Source organism: Haliotis cracherodii, unplaced genomic scaffold (genome assembly GCF_022045235.1).
Source record: "Haliotis cracherodii isolate W230 unplaced genomic scaffold, xgHalCrac1.p SCAF_16, whole genome shotgun sequence".
NCBI lineage: Eukaryota > Metazoa > Mollusca > Gastropoda > Lepetellida > Haliotidae > Haliotis > Haliotis cracherodii.
The window spans coordinates 14,773,658-14,799,188 of record NW_027266271.1 but is presented as its reverse complement, the minus strand read 5'-3'; the positions used below and the strand labels follow the sequence as shown (position 1 = coordinate 14,799,188).

Below are 25,531 nucleotides of genomic sequence, written 5' to 3'. Positions count from 1 at the left end.
ATAAAGAAGCTGTATATCCATAGAACTTTCTGCCTTGTTCAACTTTTGTTGTCATGACTCTGAGGCTGGTCAGAGTTTCTACTGAAAGAACATCGTACTTATTCAGGGGAATTTAGGGGTAAGGATTTCAAATGTCCACAGTAAAATGACTTCTCTTTGATCTCAATTAAGTTAGGTTGTCATTGTAATTGTAATTATCAGATCAAATGAATCAGTAATGAACATTTGCTTTCTTTCTGAGTCACAGCATTATTGGTTTACAGCTTTCAATTTCAAACCATTATGGCTTCTATAAATATAAAGTAACAGTTTTTAAATGTGGAAACAGTCATGAGTTCAGACTTGTATTGTGCAGGGAGCAGTGATACAAACATCCAAATGCCAAGGGACAATAGCTTTATCACATTACGGCTGGTGGTACTGATTCGATAAATCATTCTGATAAACTTGGTATTAAGAGACTATTAATATGCAAATGAGGTCGCAGAGCAGAAACTGCATGTACTTTGAAGTTCCATAGTGATTCAGTGCCTTCTTTCTCAATGAATTATTTACCCGTGAAGATCTGGTTAAGAATAGGTCTTCAGCAACCCATGCTTATCGTAAGAGGCAACTAACAGGATCGGGTGGTCAGGCTCGCTGACATGGTTGATGCATGTCATCGTATCCCAATTAGTGGGTCGATGTTCATGATGTCATGCACTTGATTGTCTCATCCAGACTTGATTATTTACGAACCATCGCCATATGGCTAGAACATTGCTGTGTGCAGCGTTAAACAACAAACAAACAAACAAGAGTTATCAAATAATATTCCCAACATGCTAAGATACACATTTCCCAACATGTCGCCATGTTTCTGTGGACCACTGGTGCTTCAAGTCACTTCGCGCTAAGTTATAATTTGGGCGCTCAACTCAACATTCATACACTGTTTCTAAAGCTACGCCATTCAGTGAAATTAGTTTTAAAAATCTGTTATTTAAAGAATGACATCATATGATATGATCACCGTGCCTGACATCCTGATCCATTGGATCACCTTCTACAACTAGCGCGGGCTGGTGGGGACCTACTCTAAACTAGAGTCTCCACAGGGTTCTCATTGTGACATGACTGGTGCATCCTATCTTGACCTCAATCACTACTCCAACTTTGTCTGCTCCAGACAACCTCTGACTCTTAGATCGAACCGAGTGAAATGTACCTTTGGTTACATAACTCTTATAGCACCTCAGGAACAACAACAGTCTGCACTATGAACAAGTCATTGATAAACATCAATCTACATCGCTTCAGTCCTCCAAGGTTGCTGTCTCCTTATTCACACAACAGTAATTGTATCAGATCTTAAGCTTGAAATGCTCGTCACGATATGGCTGAAATATTGCTGATGTGACATAAAGCATAAACTCACTCACTCACTTTCAAGTAAAAAGCTATGGGAGCCATGGGTGGCCCATTTGTCTAAGGCGCTGCAATTCGCTATGCAGAAATGTGACTCTTGAACCTGTGATTGTGGGTTCAAATCCTGGTTTACCTTGATTAAGGTTCTAGGTTTGTCAGCAGCATACCCATGCAAATAGGTTTCATCAAAGTGGTGAACGTCTGAGACCTGCATCACTTCAGGCTTTCCTCTCACATTATTTATACTTGGATCCTCTCGGAATGATTTATAACTGGTATACTATTCAAATCGGTGTTAAACCAAACTCACTCACTCACTTGAAGATACTGTTTTGCGAATAATATTGCCTCAAAATAAATGTAGAGAATATAAAATTATCCTGTAAAGAAGTAATTATATATGAAAGGAATCTAAATGATTGGGAGAGTTTGGTTTAAGACAGCTTTCAACAGTTTACCAGTTTATCATGGCATGTCTGTTTGAGTGAGAAGAATGCCCTAAGTGATGTCGGTTTAGCTGTTTTCCTCTTTGGTGAAACTGAGATGTTCGGTTGGTCTGACGGACCTGGAAACCTTGGTGAATTTTGGGATTTGAACCCATGATCATAGGTTTCAGGCACGGTTTAGAGATGTAACTCTGCACTGCGAATTGTAACACTTACTATGACTGGGGCTCCTGTGCCCCCAGGAATGTTAGTACAGTATTTAGGAGTATGTGTGAACTTGGTGTGTGTTACATTTGTGGAAACAATTTGGGTGTACATGCATATTTACATTAGTCATTTCCATGCCCCCACATCAAACATAAACAAGTTTCGTTGATTCTGGTTTCCCACTTGCAGATTTATGTCACAGGAAACATTAACATTTTCCTTCATGGAAATAAAATATTACCAAATGACGTTCAAGTCTGAAAGTAATAAGCCGCTAGCACATTGAAGTTCATTGCTGTTTACATTCCAATAAACAATAATAATAAACATTCATTTTACAAAATCCATTGCCCTTTCTTGTCAACCTTGTGTACATATCAGAGTCATGTATTGAGATAGAGATATTTATTATATGTTTATATATAATAGATGAAATATATTTGTCTGAAAATATAACTTGATATTCACGTGTTGTGACCTGAAATATTGACATATACACTCATATAAAGTCAATTCTCAATGAGATAAATATGTTATTTCTCAAGAGAAGTCTCATAACCTGTATATGTCCAAGCTTATGACTGTTTGCCCACTTGATCAAGTGATATATGTGTCCATAACGCCACCAAGTTGTCAAAGGGGTAGCAGCAGTGTGGATGGAATGAGTTATGGCCTCTGCCACCTAATGGTTGTGATGACATATAGCACTACAAGCAAGCACCCAACCACGAGTGGCTGTGGACAAAAGGTCACAAACACACTTGTAGTTTAAATGTCAGTGCATGGATGTGTTTATGATGTTTGAATGTTAAACTGTATGTTGTACCAACATGTCCATGATGCTTATCAACATGGGTCAGACATTCAACATTCAAGCTGGATTACCTTGTGAGCCTCTTCACTGCTTGTAAATCAAAGAATACAAGCTGCAGGCTATCTAGATGTGTATCAGTCATTGAAGGAAGCCGTTCGATGGCCTCCTTGTCTTTAATGTTTTTGGTAATGTGTGTGAGACCAGTTGATTTCATCTATTGTTTTCTCAGTTATCATCCAGCTTTGTGGTTCATCTGAGGTTTCCTCTGTATTTATTTTTTGTATCTGTACAGGTATGATTTTATTGTTGATGTACAAGGAGATAGGGAGAGAACCATGCCATCTGATTAGTTGAAGAACTGACTTACATGTGATTCAGTACGTTGGGGTTCTGTGTAGCTTGAGAACTTCCTGCACTTACTCCACTGTCATCAAGGTTCTGTGTAGTTTGAGAACTTCCTGCACTTACTCCACTGCCATTGGAGTTCTGTGTAGCTTGAGAACTTCCTGCAATTACTCCCCTCCCATTGGAGTTCTTTGTACCTTGAGAACTTCCTGCACTTACTCCACTGTCATTGGGGTTCTGTGTAGTTTGAGAACTTCCTGCACTTACTCCACTGCCATTGGAGTTCTGTGTAGCTTGAGAACTTCCTGCACTTTGTTTACCACCATTGGTCCCTGTTTAGATCGAGGTTAGAATTTGAATTGGTCTTCAGCAGCCCATGCATGCCCACAAGGGGCAACTATGCTTGTTGTAGGAAGCTACTAACATGATCGGTGGTCAGGGTCTCTGACTGGTATCCGAATTGTGTAAATAGATGTTCTAATGTCAATCTCTGGATTGTCAGGTCCAGACTTGATTATTTACAATTGTCCAAAAGGTAGAATATTGCTGAGTGCGGCGTTAAACTTAACTAATTTTACGACCTAACATCTTGATGCTTACTCACTCACTCACTCACTCACTCACTCACTCACTCACACTGTCATTCTCACTCACTCACTCACTCAATTTCGCTGCTACATGTAGCTGGAATGGTCGGGGGAAAAAACAACAACACAAAAGTCCTTTTCAATGTGCAAAATACAAAACCATTTCATTTTCCTCGGGCAGACCTTTAATTGTGTAACCTGACAATTAAACTGTTTCAAAAAGAAATTTTGTAACTGCGAGCAAAGTCTGATATTGATTAATTGGATTTTTCATCTGACAGAGAAAGAGTTTACGGGGTCCAATAAGGCCAATGGCTGACCAAGGACAGTCAAATTAAAAGCTGTACCGGTTTGGGTTTGAACTTGGAGATGAAAGAGTAATGCCTGGGCGAAACAGAGGCAGTACATTAAGGTCTGATATGGATTGGAGAAAATAATCTGTGTGCTCAGTACACATTGTATGAAGGGTATCGACCCATCATTATGTCACCGCGTCTTTATGCAAGTTGCAAAGTGGAAATGTCCTTCATTTTGTTGGCTTTTTGTAATGGTGGGTTAATATGCTAATGGCATGGACAAATCTTAATCTTCTTTTTTGTTTCACTTGAAAGTTTCTGAAAAGTCGAAACATTCATGTTTTGACAAAATTTGAGCAGATTTTTGCATTGATTTTGTGACGCAGAAGCCAATATTAAGTGACTTGAATTTGGAAAATGTAGAAGGTACTTGTTTGCGCATATTTGAACTACCTCCTTTCTGGCTGTAAAATTACCGTATTATGACGATGGAGACAACTTCATGTATCTTCCAAGTAGATGGTTTTGATTAATTTAATCAATGAAAGTTGAAATCCATAGTAACAACTATAATTTGTTTCTTCCTTCTTAATCTATAGAGTGAGTGAGTATGGTTTTACGCCACTTTTAGCAATTTTCCAGCAATATCACTGTGGGGGACACCATAAATGGTCTTCACACATTGTACCAATGTGGGAAGTCAAACCCGGGTCTTCGGCATGATGAGTGAACACTTTAACCACAAGGCTACCCGACCGCCCCTTATTCTCTAGGGGGCCCAGGTGACATCTTGCTGTTCAGATAAGCATCTCTCAGCTGATAGCTCCAAGCCATACACCCACATTAAAAAAGATCCCTGGTTTGTCAGTGCCATATCTCTGCTCATAACCGGCACCCTATTTGGTAACCATCCTGGACCCGAGTTTTGTACACCAGCTCCCCTCCTACAGAAAGCTGACAAGCCATGATATAACTTCGATCAATATGAATGTTGTTCAAAGCCACGTTGAACCAAACTTCTTATTCACATTCTGTACCAGATATTAATCTGCGTTAGAACGTAAAAGCTGATAACCTAGATATATCTCCATGTTGTTCTAAGCTGAGATGAACCCACTTAACTACTTTATTATTCACATTCCATACAAGATTGGAATCTGCGTTAGAACAGATACAGCTCATCATAATATTTTCAAATTGTTGAGCCATATTTTTGGTTTCCTTGATAAAACAAATACATCAAAATTTGAAATAAGAAAATCCAGACAAAAAAGTGTTAGAAGACATTATTTGAAATTTTGTGTAACGTGTGGAGACTAATTCAGCAAATAACAATGGAAAGTCAAAGTATGGTATGCGTGGTAAGTGGGATATCACACCCTCTGTCAGTCTGTATGATTAGGTAGATGGACAAGGAAGAAGATTTCCTTTTGTGAATGCTCTCTCGTACACTTTTTGTCAAGTCCGCCATCACTGTGCGCTGAGTTTGCAGTGTGAACTGACACATGTAATTACGACTTTGTTGAAATAGCTAAAGACAGAAGTGGTAAATTCTTGTCATTACTGCATGAGAATCAGGTTATGGTTCACACCATAGGTGCTGCCGGTAGATCAATGACAGTGACACACTCAGGGTTTTACATAAAATAAAATAGGGGGTCATGATGAATGACCACATATTTTGGGGGGGTCATTTTCTAAATATGGGAGTCAAGATTTTCTTTACACTAATACAGTTGAATTTTGTAATTCCAAATATCTGTTTTATGAAAATTATTTCAATCTCATTTCCATCTGAAAATTTGTAGAGTTTTTTTGTTTTAAACAATTAGCAGAGTAGTGGTCAGTATTTTTAAAGACAAATATTGTAAATACTCAGTCTGAGTGTTTGAGGTAGATATTGTTAATGAATTTTCTCATCCGATATGACTTAGAACCTTATGCAGGTATTTCAGGAAATTATTGGGGTCAAATTTGCAGGAATTACACAATAAAACTTTGCATTCTCAGAATGAAGGCAAAACACTATAGGGCATTGACAGTACTGATTTCTCCAACAGGCAACTTTTCCTGTGACAATTAAAAACTAGGTCCAGTTTCATGATTTTTAACTTTTGTTCCTGATAAGGGGTGGTGAGGTAGCCTTGTGGTTGAAGCGTTCACTTGTCATACCAAAGACCAGCCTGGTGTTCCCTGGCCTCAATATTGCTGGGATATTGCTACAAGTGGTGTAAAACTCACTCACGGACAAACAAACGAACGAAATACTGCATTCTTGGAAAACAGTTTTTTTGTTTTATGAGTTGAAAATCACAAGCTTATGAAATAAAAAAATCAATGAAATGGCATATTTTCTTTAAAACATTGAAAATCAGACTTACAGCAACATTCAGTTAGTTTATGCAATTATCGAAGAATGGGTGCATATTTTTATTCAGTTTCTTGGGTTTTTCCCAGAGCATGGTAAGGACTAGCTCTTTGGCACTTAAGGGTAATCTGATACTGCAGTTCTAAATATTGATACAAACTAGGTAAACACCTCTCCTCTTAACCTTTAGCACTGGTTATTGGATCAGTGTTGTTCTGTACCTCAGCTGATCTTGAAGAATTTTTTGAAACGTTTGACATGACTTGACTTGACATTACAGTGATGAATGATGAGGCTTATGCTGCTGCCATCGTCTTGTTCTTCATGTGCAAGCTTCACAAATGTGAAAAAACTTATTTTTTTGCAGAGATTTCCTATGGTTATGGAAAGGGTTTTTGCAGTTTTTATTTACTAATTTATCTACATCGATAAGCTTGAGTGCGCCGACACATGCAGTGTTGAAACTATGTGAGACTTTAGATTTTGTCTTATTTGTGTATAAAACATAATTCCTGCGAATTTCCCATGTCTATTACATCACTGTCATACATCCTTCTTTTTTAGCTGTCATCACAATAAAGCCTCCATTTTTTCAACGGAAGACTGCTTCTTTGTCAACAATCTATTAGCACTTATGGGGGAAATAGGGTCCTGCTGCCCAAACATTATTGCCCAAAAGAACAATGGTGACTAATGAGATGTATCTTCCTTTTGTTTGTTTGTTTGTTTGTTTGTTTGTTTGTTGTTTAACGCCGCACTCAGCAATATTCCAGCTAGGTGGCGGTCTGTAAATAATCCAGTGATTGACATCATGACCATCGATCCACGCAATTGGGATACGATGACATGCATCAACCAAGTCAGTGACCCTTAGCACTTGATCCTGTGAGTCGCCTCTTACGACAAACACTGTCGCCTCTTACAGCAAGTATGGGTTGCTGAAGACCTATTCTGACCCGGATCTTCACAGGTTTTGTTCCCCCCTTTATAAGTTTCACTATACACATACAGTACTGTTTGTGTTGGACTTTTCTGATCAGATTGTCCTAAATATGTTTCTGTAAATCCTTAACATGAGCTTTTTAACTGGTGGTGTTAATAGTCAATAGCCCATCTAAAGGCCATGCATCGGACAGTCATATATGCATAAATTAACTGCATTCGTCTTTCATCTCTGTGCAATGATACATCCTGCTTTGTCAAAATGATGATATTAATGTTTTACTGCAAACATTATCATAAAAGAGTTATTTGCTGAACGACAATTTAGAAGTTTTACTATCCTTAAAATATAGTCTTAAAAATAATTTTATGCCAGCTGACATTTATGAGTCATGTTTTATTCCAAATGGATCAATATGGTAGATAAAAACAGAAGTATAGGATCTGACTTGGACAGTTTCATTATAAGGTATATTCATCATGTGTCACACATGATAGTAAATTTGACGTATTCCCTGTTGTTATAACATATGGAGTCTTTGAAGTGAAGTATAAAGGCATGTAGATCATCTGGTCTGTCAGATGTCATTACCAGTGATCAACCACATCTGATTCTTTAGTCCCGGACTCGTGGCCGAGGTGTGTAGAATCATGCCTTGTTAATCATGGTATTGTCATGAGAGTATGTGTCGAATGTCACTGATCCTTGTAGCAGACTGAACAGTCCACTGTCCCTGGATAGAGTACAGGTCCTAGTTAGCCATTCTTGTCCTTATCTGGGCGGTCAGGTAGCCTAGTGGTCAAAGTGTTCGCTCTTCACACTGAAGACCTTGGTTCGAATCCCGAATGTTTAAAGCCAATTTTTGGTGTCCCCCGCCCTGATATTGCTGGAATAATGCTAAAAGTGTCGTAAAACCTCTCACTCACTCACCTTACTCACTCACTAACTCACTCACTCACTCACTCACTCACTCACTCTTGTCCTTATCCTGATATCCTGATATCCTGATATCCTGAGGGACTAACATCTTGATTTAGTGCTAGGAGTTACATGTGGCTGTAGCACTGTTATGGGTTTTTCAAGCTGCATTGGGTGTTAATTAGGTGTTTACTAAGTCTAAACTTGTAAGATCATGAACACTCTGCTGTTGCTGTGAATCTGTATATTTTTAGGGATTCTCAAATTATAAAGGAGCGATAGGGTAGCCTAGTGGTTAAAGCAGCTGCTCAGTATTCTGGAGGCCCCAATTGGAATCCCCACATAGGTACTTTGTCTGAAGCTCTGCTGGTGTCACCTGCTGCAGTTGTGTTGAAATAATGTTAAGAGCAGCGTAAAACCAAACTCGCTCGCAAGTTGCAAATATGCTTTCGGGGTTACTGTTTTGTGTGAGCATTAGTTACATCTTAGGTGTTTTGGTTGGAGACATGTTTTGATTTTTCACATCTGTGTGGTAACTGTTTCATCATTACAAGGTGTAAGTGAAGTATTTGGGAGGGGATACCAGGAGATGTTCCCAGTAGTCCATGCTTGTGGTAGGAGCCAGTAACTTGAGGATTAGGAGCCAGGGGTGGCCAGTCACCTGAGGTTCTCCCCAATAATGTTTCTAGGTTTGTCAGCACCATACCCTTGTTTGTGGGTTTCACTGAAGTGGTAAACATCTGTATCACTGTATCACAGGCTTTCCTCCCATGCTATGTTGACATGCCATGATAAAGCAGCGTTAAAACTATCTCACTTGAGGATTGCATGGTAATGCTGATTGACCTGGTTGATTGGACATCATCATGTTGCTCATGCTGTCGACCGTTGCTCTGGCTGGTCCAGACTTGATTGCTAACAGACTGTTGATTGGATGTTGTCGTACCCTGTGGATGGTTGCTCATGCTGTCAACCATTGGTCTGGCTGGCCCAGACTTGATTGCTAACAGACTGCTGATTGGATGTTGTCGTACCCTGTGGATGGTTGCTCATGCTGTCATTAGACTTTCATTGTTCATATTGAAATGGCTTCCGGCAACGACATGCCATATTGATGACAAGATGTTGTGCATGATTCTAATGTCTGGAGGGGCCACAGGTGGCCCAGTCGTCTACGGTGCAGCGATTCGCTTTGCAGAGTTGCATCCCTTGGTCACGCCAGAAACCTATGATTGTAGGTTTGAATCCCGGTTTGCCCCGATTATGTTTCTATATTTGTCAGCACCATAACCGTGCTCGTGGGTTTCACCGAAGTGGTAAACGTCTGAGACTTCCCACATTGATCTGACACGACGTGATGTAAGTGGAATACTGTTAAAAGCTATGTTAAACCCAACTCACTAACTCACTCTGATGTCTGGATGAGTGTGAAAGAAATATTAGACTGATCATAACAGTGATTTAATTCTGATTGCCTATTCATGATGGTACTATTTTGCTACCATAATCAGTCTGCTGCGATTTTGTACTAGTTAGGATTTAGTGTCCTCTAATCACAGCTGCCTGTCTTCAGCTGTTTTGCAGACAGGAACTCAGTCAACCTATTGTAGCGTACTGATTTTAATAGTTATGCCAGAATTCTAACTTCAGTTGCAACTGCTTTGTCAAATCAGGTGCAGACACCTTAGGGGATGATCTATAATGAAGTGTGTGCTGAATCAGTGGTTTCATTCTCGCAGTAGTGGGAACATTAGCATCTTCAGTGAACATGCCAACAAGAAAAAAATGGCAGTTGAAACTGTGGACAATTGGTGAGGAAGAATCTCATGATGTTCTTGGGAAAGAAATATTTTTTTAGGATTGGTGTTATTTTTCAGCCAACTTGTGTTCGAAGAAAACTAAATAGAAAATGAAGCGTTCTGACATATTTGACACAGTATCTGTTGACACTGCTGTGATGGAGTGGTACTCTGCTATTACCTGTCCCGGACTTGACACAAAGGTAGCAAAGTGTTCCTCCATCTCTCACGATTTCCGTCTCACTCGGACAGACTGTCAGGAGGAAATGCCCTACTCTTGTGGCTAGGCAACAGCATGTTAAGGTCTCATTTAGCCCAGCTTGTGTTGGGCAAGTGTGTCCCCACACTAATGGCATGTCCTCCATTGCAGACAAGCTCACAGACAAGCTTGTTAAGGAACTGAGGCCAAGATTGATGCCTGTTGCTTTAAAAGAGTTTTACTAATATGGGCAGAGTGCAGTCTTGGTGCTCAGGTCTTTGGCTTTAGGAACTGTTCTTGTCACTCAAGAACTTTGATGTTGATGTTTATGGTGCTTAAGATGGATAGCAGTGGTGTTATTTTGTAGAAACTTTCTGAAAGTGCTGGAACTTTTCTGAAGTTTCTTCCAAGGGAACTATATCTAGGGCCAGATGGCAGTCACAGCCATGTTTATTGAAGTTGTTCAAGCTCCACTCCAGTATACACATGTGTTGATTATGCTCTAATTACACAGGTGGGCAAGGGTGTCCAAACGTCTGAGGCAGCAAAATTCGCTATGCAGAGATGTGTCCCTCAGGTTCACCCTGATCATATTTCTTGGTTTGTCAACACCATGATCCGTTGCTCATTGGTTGTCAACACCATGATCCGTTGCTTATTGGTTGTCAACACCATGATCTGTTGCTCATTGGTTGTCAACACCATTATCCGCTGCTCATTGGTTGTCACCACCATGATCAGCTGCTCATTGGTTGTCACCACAATGATCCGTTGCTCATTGGTTGTCAACACCATGATCCGTTGCTCATTGGTTGTCAACACCATGATCTGTTGCTCACTGGTTGTCAACACCATGATCCGCTGCTCATTGGTTGTCACCACCATGATCAGCTGCTCATTGGTTGTCACCACCATGATCCGCTGCTCATTGGTTGTCACCACAATGATCCGCTGCTCATTGGTTGTCACCACCATGATCCGTTGCTCATTGGTTGTCAACACCATGATCCTCTGCTCATTGGTTGTCACCACCATGATCTGTTGCTGATTGGTTGTCACCACAATGATCCGTTGCTCATTGGTTGTCAACACCATGATCTGTTGCTCATTGGTTGTCACCACAATGATCCGTTGCTCATTGGTTGTCAACACCATGATCTGTTGCTCATTGGTTGTCAACACCATGATCCGCTGCTCATTGGTTGTCAACACCATGATCCGCTGCTCATTGGTTGTCAACACAATGATCCGTTGCTCATTGGTTGTCACCACAATGATCCGTTGCTCATTGGTTGTCACCACAATGATCTGTTGCTCATTGGTTGTCAACACCATGATCTGTTGCTCATTGGTTGTCAACACAATGATCCGCTGCTCATTGGTTGTCAACACCATGATCCGCTGCTCATTGGTTGTCAACACCATGATCCGTTGCTCATTGGTTGTCACCACCATGATCCGTTGCTCATTGGTTGTCAACACCATGATCCGTTGCTCATTGGTTGTCGCCACCATGATCCGTTGCTCATTGGTTGTCACCACAATGATCCATTGCTCATTGGTTGTCAACACCATGATCTGTTGCTCATTGGTTGTCACCACAATGATCCGTTGCTCATTGGTTGTCAACACCATGATCCGTTGCTCATTGGTTGTCAACACCATGATCTGTTGCTCATTGGTTGTCACCACACTGATCCGTTGCTCATTGGTTGTCACCACCATGATCTGTTGCTCATTGGTTGTCAACACCATGATCTGTTGCTCATTGGTTGTCAACACCATGATCCGTTGCTCATTGGATGTCACCACCATGATCTGTTGCTCATTGGTTGTCACCACCATGATCTGTTGCTCATTGGTTTCACCAAAGTGGTAAACGTCAAAGACCTGCATCACTTCATCTGTTCCTCATACACACGTTTTGCACTCTTTCACATCTATCTCAAAATATTGCCAGTCAAGCATAGTTTTGGTATAAAATTGTGGGCTGTTGGGTAGCCTAGTGATTAAAGCGTTCGCGTTATGCCGAAGACCTGGATTCGATTCCCGAAATGGGTACAATGTGTGAAGCCCATTTCTGGCGTCCCCCACCAGATAATGCTGGAATATTGCTAAAAGCAGTGTAAAACCATACTCTGACACTGACACTGATTTCAAATTGGTGATATATCAACTTGTCAGTGAAGTATTGCCATCAGCCTATTGACAATTGGAGTGCAACAATAGCATGAACGAAGTGTACACCCCTCACTCGCTAGTTATTGAGTTATTCAGTACAGAAGTTGCAATGATAATGTATATGCTATAGATTTAATGTTGTGTTGCCAGGTCTTTCCAGTTTACAAAATATCTATGTAGTAAGAACAATATGATTATGCACAGCAGGAGTGAGTAATGATCAGTATTTCAGTATTATTGTTGTGTGTCAGCTTTATTTGAGAGGAAAACCCGAAGTGATGCAGATCTTAGATGTTTACCACTAGTGAAACCCACAAGCACAGGTATGGTGCTGACAAACCTGGAAACATAATCAGGGTGAACCAAGATTTGAACCCTCTCTCACAGGTTTCTGCCTGTCCAAGGGATGCAACTCTGCACAGCAAATTGCATCACCTAAGACGACTGAGCCACCAGTGCTCCACACAGGAGGAACTTGTATATGAAGTGTATTTGTTTCCTCATATTTATTGCTCCTGTTATATTTGCTTATTACTTTAAGCCATGTAAATATTGTTTTTTTAAGGCTTACAAAGTCGTGATAAAATATGTTTCAACATTTATCAAGTTTGTCAGAATAAATCATAATATCAGTGGAGTGGAGAAAAATTGAGTTTAAAAAAACTTTTATTTTGGAGCACATTTGTCAGTACTGCATGTTACAACTCATTATAGTCCCGAAAAAAATTACACCAATTATATTTCTTCCTCTTTGACCTAAAGCCAATTTGTAATACAAGGGAGTATTACAATATGGTGGCTGTTTAATTAGTATCATGTTCACCTTGCCTTTACCGGGATGACATTGCAAATTGCCTAAAGGAAAACTGACGCCAATAAATCTTTCTGCTAGGTTAGAGATTATTAGCATAAAATATATACGCCAGCCAAGAAAATGAAACATGGAATCCTAATAGGTGACAGCGTGTTAACAAACAAATCTGAAGTGTTATTAGGTATTTTATGAGAGCACCTGAAATCCAAACCAAATTTCATTACGATAATATCTCATGATCCTGGTTCCAGGTAAACATTGATAGGCTGACATGAGTTATCTCCCTTTCATTGCACTCTGTCAAAACAAAATAATGGCTACCCACTATTGCTGATTGACGCAGAGCAATCAATCTGATGGAGACGTTTTTATTAGAGACCTGTGCTGTACCTACTTAATTTCCTCCATGGCCGGGCGACGAGCGCGTCTCACACCGATCTTCCTATTAAGTCAGTAATACAGTGAGAGTATTAAACTCTGATCTCTGTGGCTTATCTGCGCCTAAGGTTACAGTTCTATTTACTTAAGTTTGAAGGTAGAAGGCAGTTAATTATTTGGAAGTTTACTTTTCATGTATTTTGGTGTTTGTGCTTCTGCTTAAGCACAAGCCGATTGCATTCTTTCTCCATCCTCTCGTGCTAAGAGGAGCGAGCTTGGCTGTCTGCAAGGACCACATACAAATATTTGTCTTGGCCCAGCCCCTCTGATTTTCACACATGTTCACCTCGTTTTTTTCATTCAAGTGAAAAACTGAGCCTTTCCTTTGCCTGTTTGTTAGAGCTAATAGATTTTGTGTTCGGGGATACGTCATGGTAGCTGTATCAGTGAAAATGGAAATATGCAAGACAACTTTATCAGCTTGCATAACGTGTAATGGTTTTTATCCCCTGACATGAAAGGGGCGGGGGATTTAGGAACGGAGTTTGTCCGCCCATCCGATTTCAATGTAGACAAATGTTGTCAAAAACTATTTAAGTTAGAGAAATTAAATTTTACACACTGCTATTACTGGTCATGATATTAAATGGCTCTTAAATTGGTGTCTTAAATTAATTTTTTCAGAGTTATGGCCCTTGCTCCATGCTTTTCAACTTAGTGCATAGTGTGTGCAGTGGGGATAAGTTTTCTCAGAAACTACTGAAGTTACATAGATGAAAGTTTGCATGCTCATCTAAGAGCTATTTGTCAGGAATGAAATTGAAAATTGGTGCCGTAAATTATTTTTCTACAGAGTTATGTCCCTTTCTCCATGTTTTTCAACTTTTCAAAATGAGAACAATGATGTTGGTAAAATGATAGCAATGATGAAGGTAATAGTAAGTAGATCAAGTATAATGACAAAATTAATTTTGATGTGATGAAGTTACTTCATCATGATCAAGATTAATTATTTTTTTATGAAGAAAAGGAATTTTATTGCACTAAAAACTTTTATAAAAACTAACAGAAATTTTAAACTGTTTGTGCATGCTGTTCAGTAAAGAACTACAGGAGTTCACTTCATTGATAGATGATCACAACGTTATGACCAGAAGCAGGTAGTTTCACCGAAACAAAGTCACATCAACATTTCTGTTAAGCACTAGTTTAGGTTGAGTGAAACACAAAAACTGAATAGCTACAGGATATTTGGACCATTTTAAGTTTGACTCTAAATAAACAAAAACTAAAAGCCTGAAGTGGAAGTTGTAGCAGCTCCGTAATGATTACAGTGACCATTCCAGTCTTGTCCTTTAGCGGAATGTTTGGAGGATTTGTAATTAATGGGTACAGGCCCTTCTCAGTCCTGGTACTATGGCTGCCTTGGGCTGGCTGAGGCTTCCACAAACCAAGAAGCTACATTAACCAAATTACCTTTGAATAGTAACAGCGTGATTTGACTGCACCAGGGTTGTCCCTTCGCTTGTTTCACTTTAACCCTTTTGCTTTCACTATTGGAAGTCTTGGAATAAATGCTAGAAATTTTGCTTCTCATGCAGCCCTGAAACAAAAGAAATTGAAAATCGCCAAGCAATATACAGTACTTTATCAAGTCTTTATCTTTTCAGTTTGAAAAGGAAGAGATTGTCAGGGTTTCTTTGTATTATACAAAAAAGGACAACTTGACAAAACAAATCTTATAAAATTTAATTTCAAAGATGTTAGTCAAGGCAAAAAAGGAGTTTAAGCAAATGTATAAAGTTTAAACATTAAGAATATACCTGTGTTGTATTATGCTTTTTGGCAGGAATATACTAATAGTGATGTTTTGTGGCGGTTATCCCTTTTCTGGGTAATTTCTTTTCTTCTTGTGTATTTTAACTGTTTTTTATGCTTTTGTAAGTTTTGTCATTGATGATACAGATCGTGTCATACTTCTCATTTTTTCATAAAGAAATTCTGTTGTAAAGATGGTACAATTATCTTTGTTTTTATCTCTTGTGCATTCTTTAACATTGGAATAATACGTTATTTCTAAAATATGAAGTTGTAATATCCTAAATCTAGAACCATGTGACTTGTATCCAATATGACTGACTAGCATTAATTTAGTTTTTTTGGGCTCTCTATTTACCTGACATACAAACCTAAAATGGTACCTTGTCTGGCACATTGTCTGACCTGGCAACAAGATTTAAGACAAGTACTCCTAGCCTGTATAGCACAAGTATGTTCAGTCTTCTTCAGCCACAAGATACTCTTGTGCTAGGTTTGATACCAGGTTGGGGTTTAACACTACTCTTGTGCTAGACTTAATACCAGGTTGGGGTTTAACACTACTCTTGTGCAAGACTCAATACCAGGTTAGGGTTTAACACTACTCTTGAAATAGACTCAATACCAGGTTAGGGTTTAACACTATCTTGTGCCTTAAGAAGACTGAACATACTTGTGCTATACAGGTTAGGACTACTTGTGTTAAATCTTGTTGCCAGGTCAGACAATGTGCCAGTCAAGGTACCATTTTAGGTTTGTATGTCAGGTACCCTAACATGTTATTAAGTCTTGCACGAGATTAGTGTTAAACCCTAACCTGGTATTGAGTCTAGCACAAGAGTAGTGTTAAATCCTAACTTGGTGTTTAGTCTAGCACAAGAGTAGTGTTAAACCCTGACCTGGTATTGAGTCTGGCACAAGAGGAGTGTTAAACCCTAACTTGGTGTTAAGTCTAGCACAAGAGTAGTGTTAAACCCTGACCTGGTAGTGAATCTGGCACAAGAGTAGTGTTAAACCCTGACCTAAAGTAATAACTCCAGCGCAAAGAGTGTTAAATCCTAATCCTCCAAGTTATTTTTCGGACAGGAAAAGTGATTTTGTCTAAAAGGTCAAGTAGTTGTTGTGAAAGTAGAATCTTTGTCATCCACAACCCTTGGCATTTTCAGGCATAATTATTACTAAGGATTAACTCCTGTGCCTATTTTAGTCCGTGGAAGCAGCGTCTTTGGCCCATTCTGTCTGAAGAGCTGATTGAAGGACAGGAATGTCTGGTGGTCGGAGGAGCCTGTGTGGTCTGGCTGCATGTATGCATATGATGATAATAGGTTATCAGATGCCATAGTTTTGGTGTGGGACAACTAATTATGCTGCAGTATTGATAATTCACAAGGAGGTTTGCGAAGGGATTTTGTGGGTAATAATTACGCACCCCCTTTTGTTGAAGTGTTTGATGAAAAAGAGATTTTTATGAAACATTGCTTGGTTGTCCACACCTTACAGTATTGATGTGGTATATTTCTACATACTTCTACACATGATTCTGATTCAGAATCTTGAGTTCATTTTGAGGAACCTTTGGTTGGTTGAATTAAATTTCATGCTTTTATGTTCAGATTTGATAAGGTTGATATTGAATAATTTGATTTTTTTGTGGTCTTGTCAGTCATTTGTCATAAGAAGTGAACAGGTTCAATATTAAACTCCATTCTATACAAGATTGGCTAAATATGAAATATTTCATTATTTGTGAGAATATTGAAAAAAACAAATTGGCTACTTTTCAGTGGGAAAATTGATATTGAACGAAGGTCGTAAGGTGGTGTTCATCAAATCAATGTCCACCACCTCTGTGTCTTTCACATGCAGTGGTGCTCACTGTCCCTGGTGTTCATCAAATCAATGTCCACCACCTCTGTGTCTTTCACATACAGTGGTGCTCACTGTCCCTGGTGTTCATCAAATCAATGTCCACCACCTCTGTGTCTTTCACATACAGTGGTGTTCACTGTCCCTGGTGTTCATCAAATCAATGTCCACCACCTCTGTGTCTTTCACATACAGTGGTGTTCACTGTCCCTGGTGTTCATCAAATCAGTGTCCACCACCTCTGTCTTTCACATACAGTGGTGTTCACTGTCCCTGGTGTTCATCAAATCAATGTCCACCACCTCTGTGTCTTTCACATACAGTGGTGTTCACTGTCCCTGGTGTTCATCAAATCAATGTCCACCACCTCTGTGTCTTTCACATACAGTGGTGCTCACTGTCACTGGTGTTCATCAAATCAATGTCCACCACCTCTGTGTCTTTCACATACAGTGGTGTTCACTGTCCCTGGTTTCATCAAATCAATGTCCACCACCTCTGTGTCTTTCACATACAGTGGTGTTCACTGTCCCTGGTGTTCATCAAATCAATGTCCACCACCTCTGTGTCTTTCACATACAGTGGTGCTCACTGTCACTGGTGTTCATCAAACCAATGTGCACCACCTCTGTGTCTTTCACATACAGTGGTGTTCACTGTCCCTGGTGTTCATCAAATCAATGTCCACCACCTCTGTGTCTTTCACATACAGTGGTGCTCACTGTCCCTGGTGTTCATCAAATCAATGTCCACCACCTCTGTGTCTTTCACATACAGTGGTGCTCACTGTCCCTGTGTTCACTTCCCCTGGTGTTCATCACCTGTGTGAAGGTCACATAGTGTGGTGTTCACTGACCCCAGTGTTCACCTGTGAAACTCACTGTGATGTTCACTGTCCTTGGTGTTCACCTATTTGATTCACTGTGATGTTCACTGTCCTCGGTGTTCACCTGTGAGACTCACTGTGATGTTCACTGTCCTTGGTGTTCACGTATGTGATTCTCTGTGATGTTCACTGTCCTTGGTGTTCACCTGTGAGACTCACTGTGATGTTCACTGTCCTCGGTGTTCACCTGTGAGAATCACTGTGATGTTCACTGTCCTCGGTGTTCACCTGTGTGACTCACTGTGATGTTCACTGTCCCTGGTGTTCACTGTCCTCGGTGTTCACCTGTGTGACTCACTGTGATGTTCACTGTCCTCGGTGTTCACCTGTGTGACTCACTGTGATGTTCACTGTCCCTGGTGTTCACTGTCCTCGGTGTTCACCTGTGTGACTCACTGTGATGTTCACTGTCCTCGGTGTTCACCTGTGTGACTCACTGTGATGTTCACTGTCCCTGGTGTTCACTGTCCTTGGTGTTCACCTGTGAGACTCACTGTGATGTTCACTGTCCTTGGTATTCACGTATGTGATTCACTGTGATGTTCACTGTCCTTGGTGTTCACCTGTGAGACTCACTGTGATGTTCACTGTCCTCGGTGTTCACCTGTGCTTACATACTGTTGTGTTCACCCCTCGTGGTAAAGGCGCTTTTGTGATGTCAGATATGGGATGAGGGAAAGTATATCATTGGGACATAAAGTTAATGTTTCAAAGTTCCTATTTTACGGCTTGATAAGACCTGAAACCTGAAGTCTACAATGTAATTTGGTTAGAATGTCCAAGTTTAGTAACACTAAATTTTCCACCTGAAATTATCTAAAAAATCATATTCTATGACCATTCACCACCTCTTTCATTTACTGAATCAGTTGTTAATCTTGGTGTGTCCAATCTTTCTCAGTATATTCTGAAAGAAATCAGTTGTGCATATTAGTGTAAACTGTTGCAGCAGGATGACGTTGGGAATGATGACATTCTATTTGTCTGTGCATAACAAGAGTGTGGAAACCAATCCATTTTATCACCATGAGCTGTGACAACCCATAATTGTCTCCCCTTGGGTCACAGTGTGGTGTACAATTATCGTTAGAGGACAATGCGATCTAATATCCTTCAAATCCCTGTAGACTTGTCCAAACACATAATTATCCACGTTTTGTGGTTGATTTTGTCAAGGCCTGTGTAAGCTGGTTGTTAAAGTCCATTAATATTTGATCATGTTTGCACAGAAGTGATACAGCACTCGCCCTGTTAAGTGACGATGGAACCTTTGCATGCGATCCATCTCAACAAGCTCGGTCCGACTTTGTGACTGCACTGGCATTCAACTCCCATTTAGTATGGTAATAGATTCACACAAATAGCCAGCAAAGAACATTGAAATGACAACAATTGGCATAGAAAATACATGTCAATTATTGGATGGTTCATGAAGCAATTAAGTCATTGTACTAAATTTTAATCTGCTTCATCTATTGTGAAAGAATTGAGCTATCACGTAGGGAATGAGAATTCATTCATTTCTCAGGTCATCCTTTTAACAGGCTAGAAGTCCTGGTATGGGTATCAGTGTTATTGATACAAGACATCTTTCCATCCTTGAGGATCTTGAAGCACAATGAGGACACATTCTATTCTGCTCAATTTTTTATAGGGAATATGAAGCATTTCACAATGTTATGAATCTCAGTGGATCAGAGCTTTTGAAAATGAGAACTTTTGATCATTTCAATATGAAATGGACCAGTGGGGATTCCAGGTCAGACTATAGGTCCCAAGCAACCTCTGCTTGTTGTGAGAGGTGACTTAATGGATTGGGTGGTCAGGTTCAGTGGCTTGGTTGATTGCATGTCATCGTAATCCAATCTTGTGGATCGATGCATATGATGTAAATCACTGGATTGTCTATTCCTGACTTGCTTATTTATGTGCCGCCATCATTCAGCTGGAATATTGCAAAGTGTGACATTAAACAACAAACAAATGAACAAAAGAAGTCATGACAATTTCGCTTGCTGTTAATAGGACGGTAACAAACAATCAGACAGATGTTGATAGATAGGAGTAATCCCATCAAAAGTTGAGTTTTGTTTTGTTTAACGCCACACTCAGCAATATTCCAGCTATATGACGGCGGTAGGTAAATAATAAGTCGGGACCAGAGAATCAAGTGATTGACATCATGAGCATCGATCCACCCAATTGCGATACAATAACATGCATCAACCAAGTCAGCGGGCCTTACCACCCGGTCCCGTTAGTCGCCTCTTAAGACAAGCATAGATTGCTAAAGACCTATTCTACCCCGGATCTTTACGGGTCCAAAAGTTGTATGACATATATATGTACTACTCAAAGATGTTAAGGTTGACCATGACAGATCAAATATAGTCACAACTTCTTTGAGTAGTATATATATATTTTGCCTCTGGAGAAATATGCTGAATGATAAGGGCTAGAAACTGCACAGCCTTATTGAAGCTTCCTTCACACTTTCATATCTGTCAGTTCCAACATGATGTTACAATTACATATCCTTAAGCATTATATAAGCAATTAGGAGACAAACCACAGATGGCATCGTCTCAAAATCTTTCAGGTTCAAACAGTTTTCTGAAACTGATATTACTTTGGTGTTATGCCAATATTTTTAAATCAAGGATGTGGTGCATACTTATAATATTTTCAGCACACCCCTCCCAGAGGGGATTTAATATTTGAGAGAATTCGTCTGATGTTTGACGTATAATTACTAGAAGACTATAGGGAGAGCTTAGGCCTTCCATGTGCTGTTGTTTCTGTATGTGATAGATGAAGGGGGTATGGAAGGGATATGAGGAGACAAAGATGTCACAATATTTCCTGTCTGGAGGCTCATTGTGGTGCCAGAGAGGGAAACATCCGCTACGGGGCATATATCTTTGGAGTAGGGGATCACAATGGCTGAGGTTTCCTGGCTGTGATTAGAATCTTCTTTTCCAGATCATTTCGACATACTGTTGTTATCTGTGACTTTGTTGTAACCAGGGAGATAATGAGACATGTTGTATGTTTGTGCTGGGATCTGGACTAGACTGGTAGACTGTTTCGGCGTATGTCTTGTAGAAACCTACCAATAATTAATTCAGTGGACTGTTTGTGGTTCAAGGTTTCTTTGGTCAGCTGAGGGCGGTTGGGTAGCCGAGTGGTTAAAGCGTTCGCTCGTCACGCCGAAGACCTGGGTTCGATTCCGGACATGGGTACAATGTGTGAAGCCCATTTCTGGAGTCCCCCGCCGTGATATTGCTAGAATATTGCGTCACTGATAAGCTGAACATAGGGCTGCAACATGTTGTAGATCTAAATATGGTAATTACGTTTGTCATATACAGAGATGCATAAAATGTAGCTCAGGATCCTATTTTTGAAAAGCATTTGATGAATGTTTGTTTGTTTGATGTTTAACATCACTCCCATCAATATTCTATCAATATGACAGTTGTCTGTAAATAATCAAATCTGGACCAGACAGTCAAGTGATTGACATCAAGAGCATCGATCCACACAATTAAGATATGATGACATACATCAACAAGTTCACAAATCTAACCACCCGATCCTTTTAGCTGCCTCTTACAACGAGCATGGATTGTTGAAGACCAATTCTAAAATAGGATCTTCTTAAGAGCTATTTGATGAATATCCAGAAGGGCAGTACCAGAAAATACTGATTGTTAGGACAAACTGAATTTTGTATAGCCATAGTTTGTTATGTCCAGATTTGACTGTATTCATATTTGTATGAACAAAAGATTAAACATCAATTCAGACAAGAAAATGTGGCCTTGTTTTGTTTAGTGGAAATATATCAGAATTGCAACCATAAATGTTATTGTTTCAGCGAATCTGAGTCAATGAGCCCACTTGTCTGCCCATTGATGTCATCTGAAGTGAATCTCTCATTGTCTGTGTCCTGCTGGTGTACCTAGATCACAAGCATAGCAACTGACAGGTATGTTCATGTTTGTTCACGTAGATGTTGTTTGAGTTAATTTCTGAAATCAACCCTGAGCTCATCATCCAGAGAGCAAGGTCGTCTGATCTGTGGCATCTGGGGAGATAAAGGTAAGTGTTTTGTTCCTGATCTTCAGCAGCCATCTTATAATGTGCCAGCTTGTTTACCCAACACCAGACTGTCCTGCTGCAAGACCTGATGGTGACATTCATCTTTGATTCCTTGGGGGCGGTTGGGTAGCCTAGTGGTTAAAGCGTTCTCGTCATGCTGAAGATCCGGGTTCGATTCCTAACATGGGTACAGTGCGTGAAGCCCATTTCTGGTGTCCCCCACCATGATATTGCTGGAATATTGCTAAAAGCGGCGTAAAACCATACTCACTCACTCACTCATTTGATTCCTTGGTCTTTCAAAGCTATGAGACCCTTGTTGCTGGTGTTGATCAAGATGTGCCCCAGCCAGATGGGATGTCCGTACAACACTGGCAGTGATAACAAGTCCGATGTTCCAGCAGATCAATTCACCAGCAGATCTGGGGGTACAGGGTTTGTTTAAACCCCCACAACCTCTCCACTTTTGAGACACTTTGCATGTCAACATGTGAGTTGGTTATGTTCACTGCATGACTTGGGTACTGTGCACACCTTATCTCTCTGTAAATTCTTGCATCCACCTCTACAATTGATGCCGTGGCTGATGAGATGTTCTATGGGAGGAACTGAACCAAAGGACAGATCTTCGCTTTTTCTTCATTGCCAATGTCCTCATCATCTCTGCTTCAATGAGGGGCTGTCAGGTAACCCAGTGGTTTAAGCGTGCCCTCTTTGGACCGAAGACTTGAGTTCGATTCTCGACATGGGTACAATGTGTGAAGCCCATTTCCAGTGTCCCCTGATGTGATATTGATGAAATACTGCTGGAATATTGTTGAAAGCAGCGTAAAACCATACTCACTCACTTTGCTTCAGTGCCTCTGAAACTTGTGCCCTTTTGAGATCCTGGAGCAAGAAGGTCCCAAATACTTTCTTGCTGTGAGACCCAACGTGATTGGTTACGATGTATGACCTGGCTGCTTGTGTGTCATCATACCCAGAAGGTATTGACTAGTATCAATCAACCACTGTAGGTCCTGGGTCCATTATTTACAGATCTTTGTTGTATGGCTATGTATTGCTCACTAAAACAGTATCAACTGAATCAATCAATCTGAGCTTTTAGGATTTGTGTACGTGGCTTTTGACAATGAAACTCTGCCTTTTATGTCTGAATGGTGATGCGGGGCAAAGCTATGTTCCCTCATTCACTCACTTGAGTATCGATTCATCACTTTAAATTTTGCACGTCAGTCATTTTTAACACCAAAACAAATATTTCTTAAATATCCTGCGTCATATAAAGCATAAATATTGATAATTGATATATTTTAATAATACAAATGATTATTATCCATAAAATGACATGCTTGACAACTGACATTGCATGGAAAAGCTGAGTTCAGTGTGTGCCAAATTGTGTTTGTTAGTATTCTTTGTGGGGGTAAAATATATAGTTTTTCCTTCTAAATCACTTTTGTGTAAAAACATGCATCCCACGAAGACAACGTGAGAAGATCAATATTTGATTAATGGAGAATCCTAAACTGTTTCTTGGGTCAAGTTTAAAAGTTCAGAAACCAAGTATCGCTGACTACGATCTAAAACCCCTTTCAATCACTCACTCACTCATCCACACTCTGAATCAAGGCCATTCTTTCATGCATATGCCTTGCACAAGAAATAATCACATATGACAGATTATTATCATTTTGATAGTCACATTGTTTTCCTAGGCTATCAAGGTGATGAATCAGTGACGTTTTGTAAATTTGGAGCACTACAGATAGCGAGATGACTTTGAATGTGAAATGGTGTATGGTGATTGCCTCATGGGCTCACGTAGGCCCTGATGACATCCCAAGGGCTCAAACCAATTGATTTAGAGGCCATCAGAGAATGGTTCATTTGATTGGGTCTCATTCTCCTTTATTGGCTGGGGACATCACTTGTTTGGTCAGTGGATCTTGACCAAGATTGGTCTGCTTGCAGTGACCTTATCATGAGCAGTGGTCAAAACTCCCAGGAAATGGATGTGCGTCTATTTGGTTAATGGCATCACTAGACCTGTCAATCCACTAAGCATGCTAGCAGCAGGCAACGTGTGACTGCCATACGTTTATGGTTTACCTACTGCATTGATGGGGCATTGATGGTTTTCAGAGCTGTATGTTGAATACTGTTGTGGGTGTAGGTCATGATGCTTATCATGTTGATAGAAAGTTGTGTGATGGATGTTGTTTTGTTCGGCATATATGGTCTGAATCGAAATGAAACCAACTGATTTGTTGGTAATGGAATGATCTCTGATCAGTACAATGTTACAAGGGCTGATCTGTTCAGTGTTCCGCAGTTACCTTTGTGGATAACGTTAATAATGTCATACGCTTCATCGTTGTTTAAAGCCCATTTCAGCCTTTTTACAACCTGGATTTCATTATTGATTGGTTTTCCATTAATTTAGGTTTTATATTTTTTTACTTGGTTGATCAGTGAGAGCAGATGACATGGATTTTAATTGCTAATGTTATCAACCACTTGTTTGTCAGATCCATCGTTTATTTAAAGTTGCTAGGGTTAGCTATAACCTGTGCTGGTCATGTGCTTGGGTGGTCAGACTTGGTTGATTGTATGAGGTCATACCCTGATGGTGTAGATCGTTGTTCACAATATCAATCACTGGATTGTCTGACTTTATTATTTACTGACCATCATCATATATAACATTGTTTATGTGGGGTTAACCAACAAGCAAACCAACAAACAAACAAAGAAGCAAGCAAACAGAGACATTCTTAACCATTTGTTGTTTCCCTTGTGACAAGAACCTTGGGATAGATTTAGCCAGGGTAAATGTATGATTTACTGAATTTTCAGTAAAATATCTGTTCATAATTATATAAGATGATGGCCTGTAACTATTAATAAAAAGCACCATACAATTCTGTTTGAATTTATAAACCAAACATAGTTTCTTTAATATTTATTAAATCCCATATCGTTACGATATGGCATTTTCTTCGTTCATTCAAATTCTGAAGATTCCTAATAATTGGAAGCACAATCTGGTTTAATGTTTTTGACAAGTTTCTTGTTACTCAGCTTTGTGGTGTCTCAGTTTGTAATCCCTGCTGTGAAATCCTCCCCGTTCAATGGCATTAGCATTGAGATGC

At 39.9% G+C, this 25,531-nt stretch overlaps 2 protein-coding genes across 9 annotated transcripts in view; one reads left to right on the top strand and one right to left on the bottom strand.

Moving 5' to 3' along the window:
- LOC139463861 (poly(rC)-binding protein 3-like) overlaps nucleotides 1-25,531 on the top strand; it is a 348,995-nt gene that overhangs the window by 159,720 nt on the left and 163,744 nt on the right. For all 8 annotated transcript variants that reach the window (XM_071245245.1, XM_071245243.1, XM_071245246.1 and 5 more), the window contains exon 5: nucleotides 22,153-22,263. The gene's annotated coding sequence lies outside the window, so the exon portion shown is untranslated. The remainder of the gene's footprint in view (nucleotides 1-22,152; nucleotides 22,264-25,531) is intronic.
- Nucleotides 10,918-12,174, bottom strand: LOC139464198 (mucin-22-like). Its single transcript, XM_071245725.1, has one exon. It carries the CDS (start codon nucleotides 12,172-12,174, stop codon nucleotides 10,918-10,920), a length of 1,257 nt encoding a protein of 418 aa, XP_071101826.1.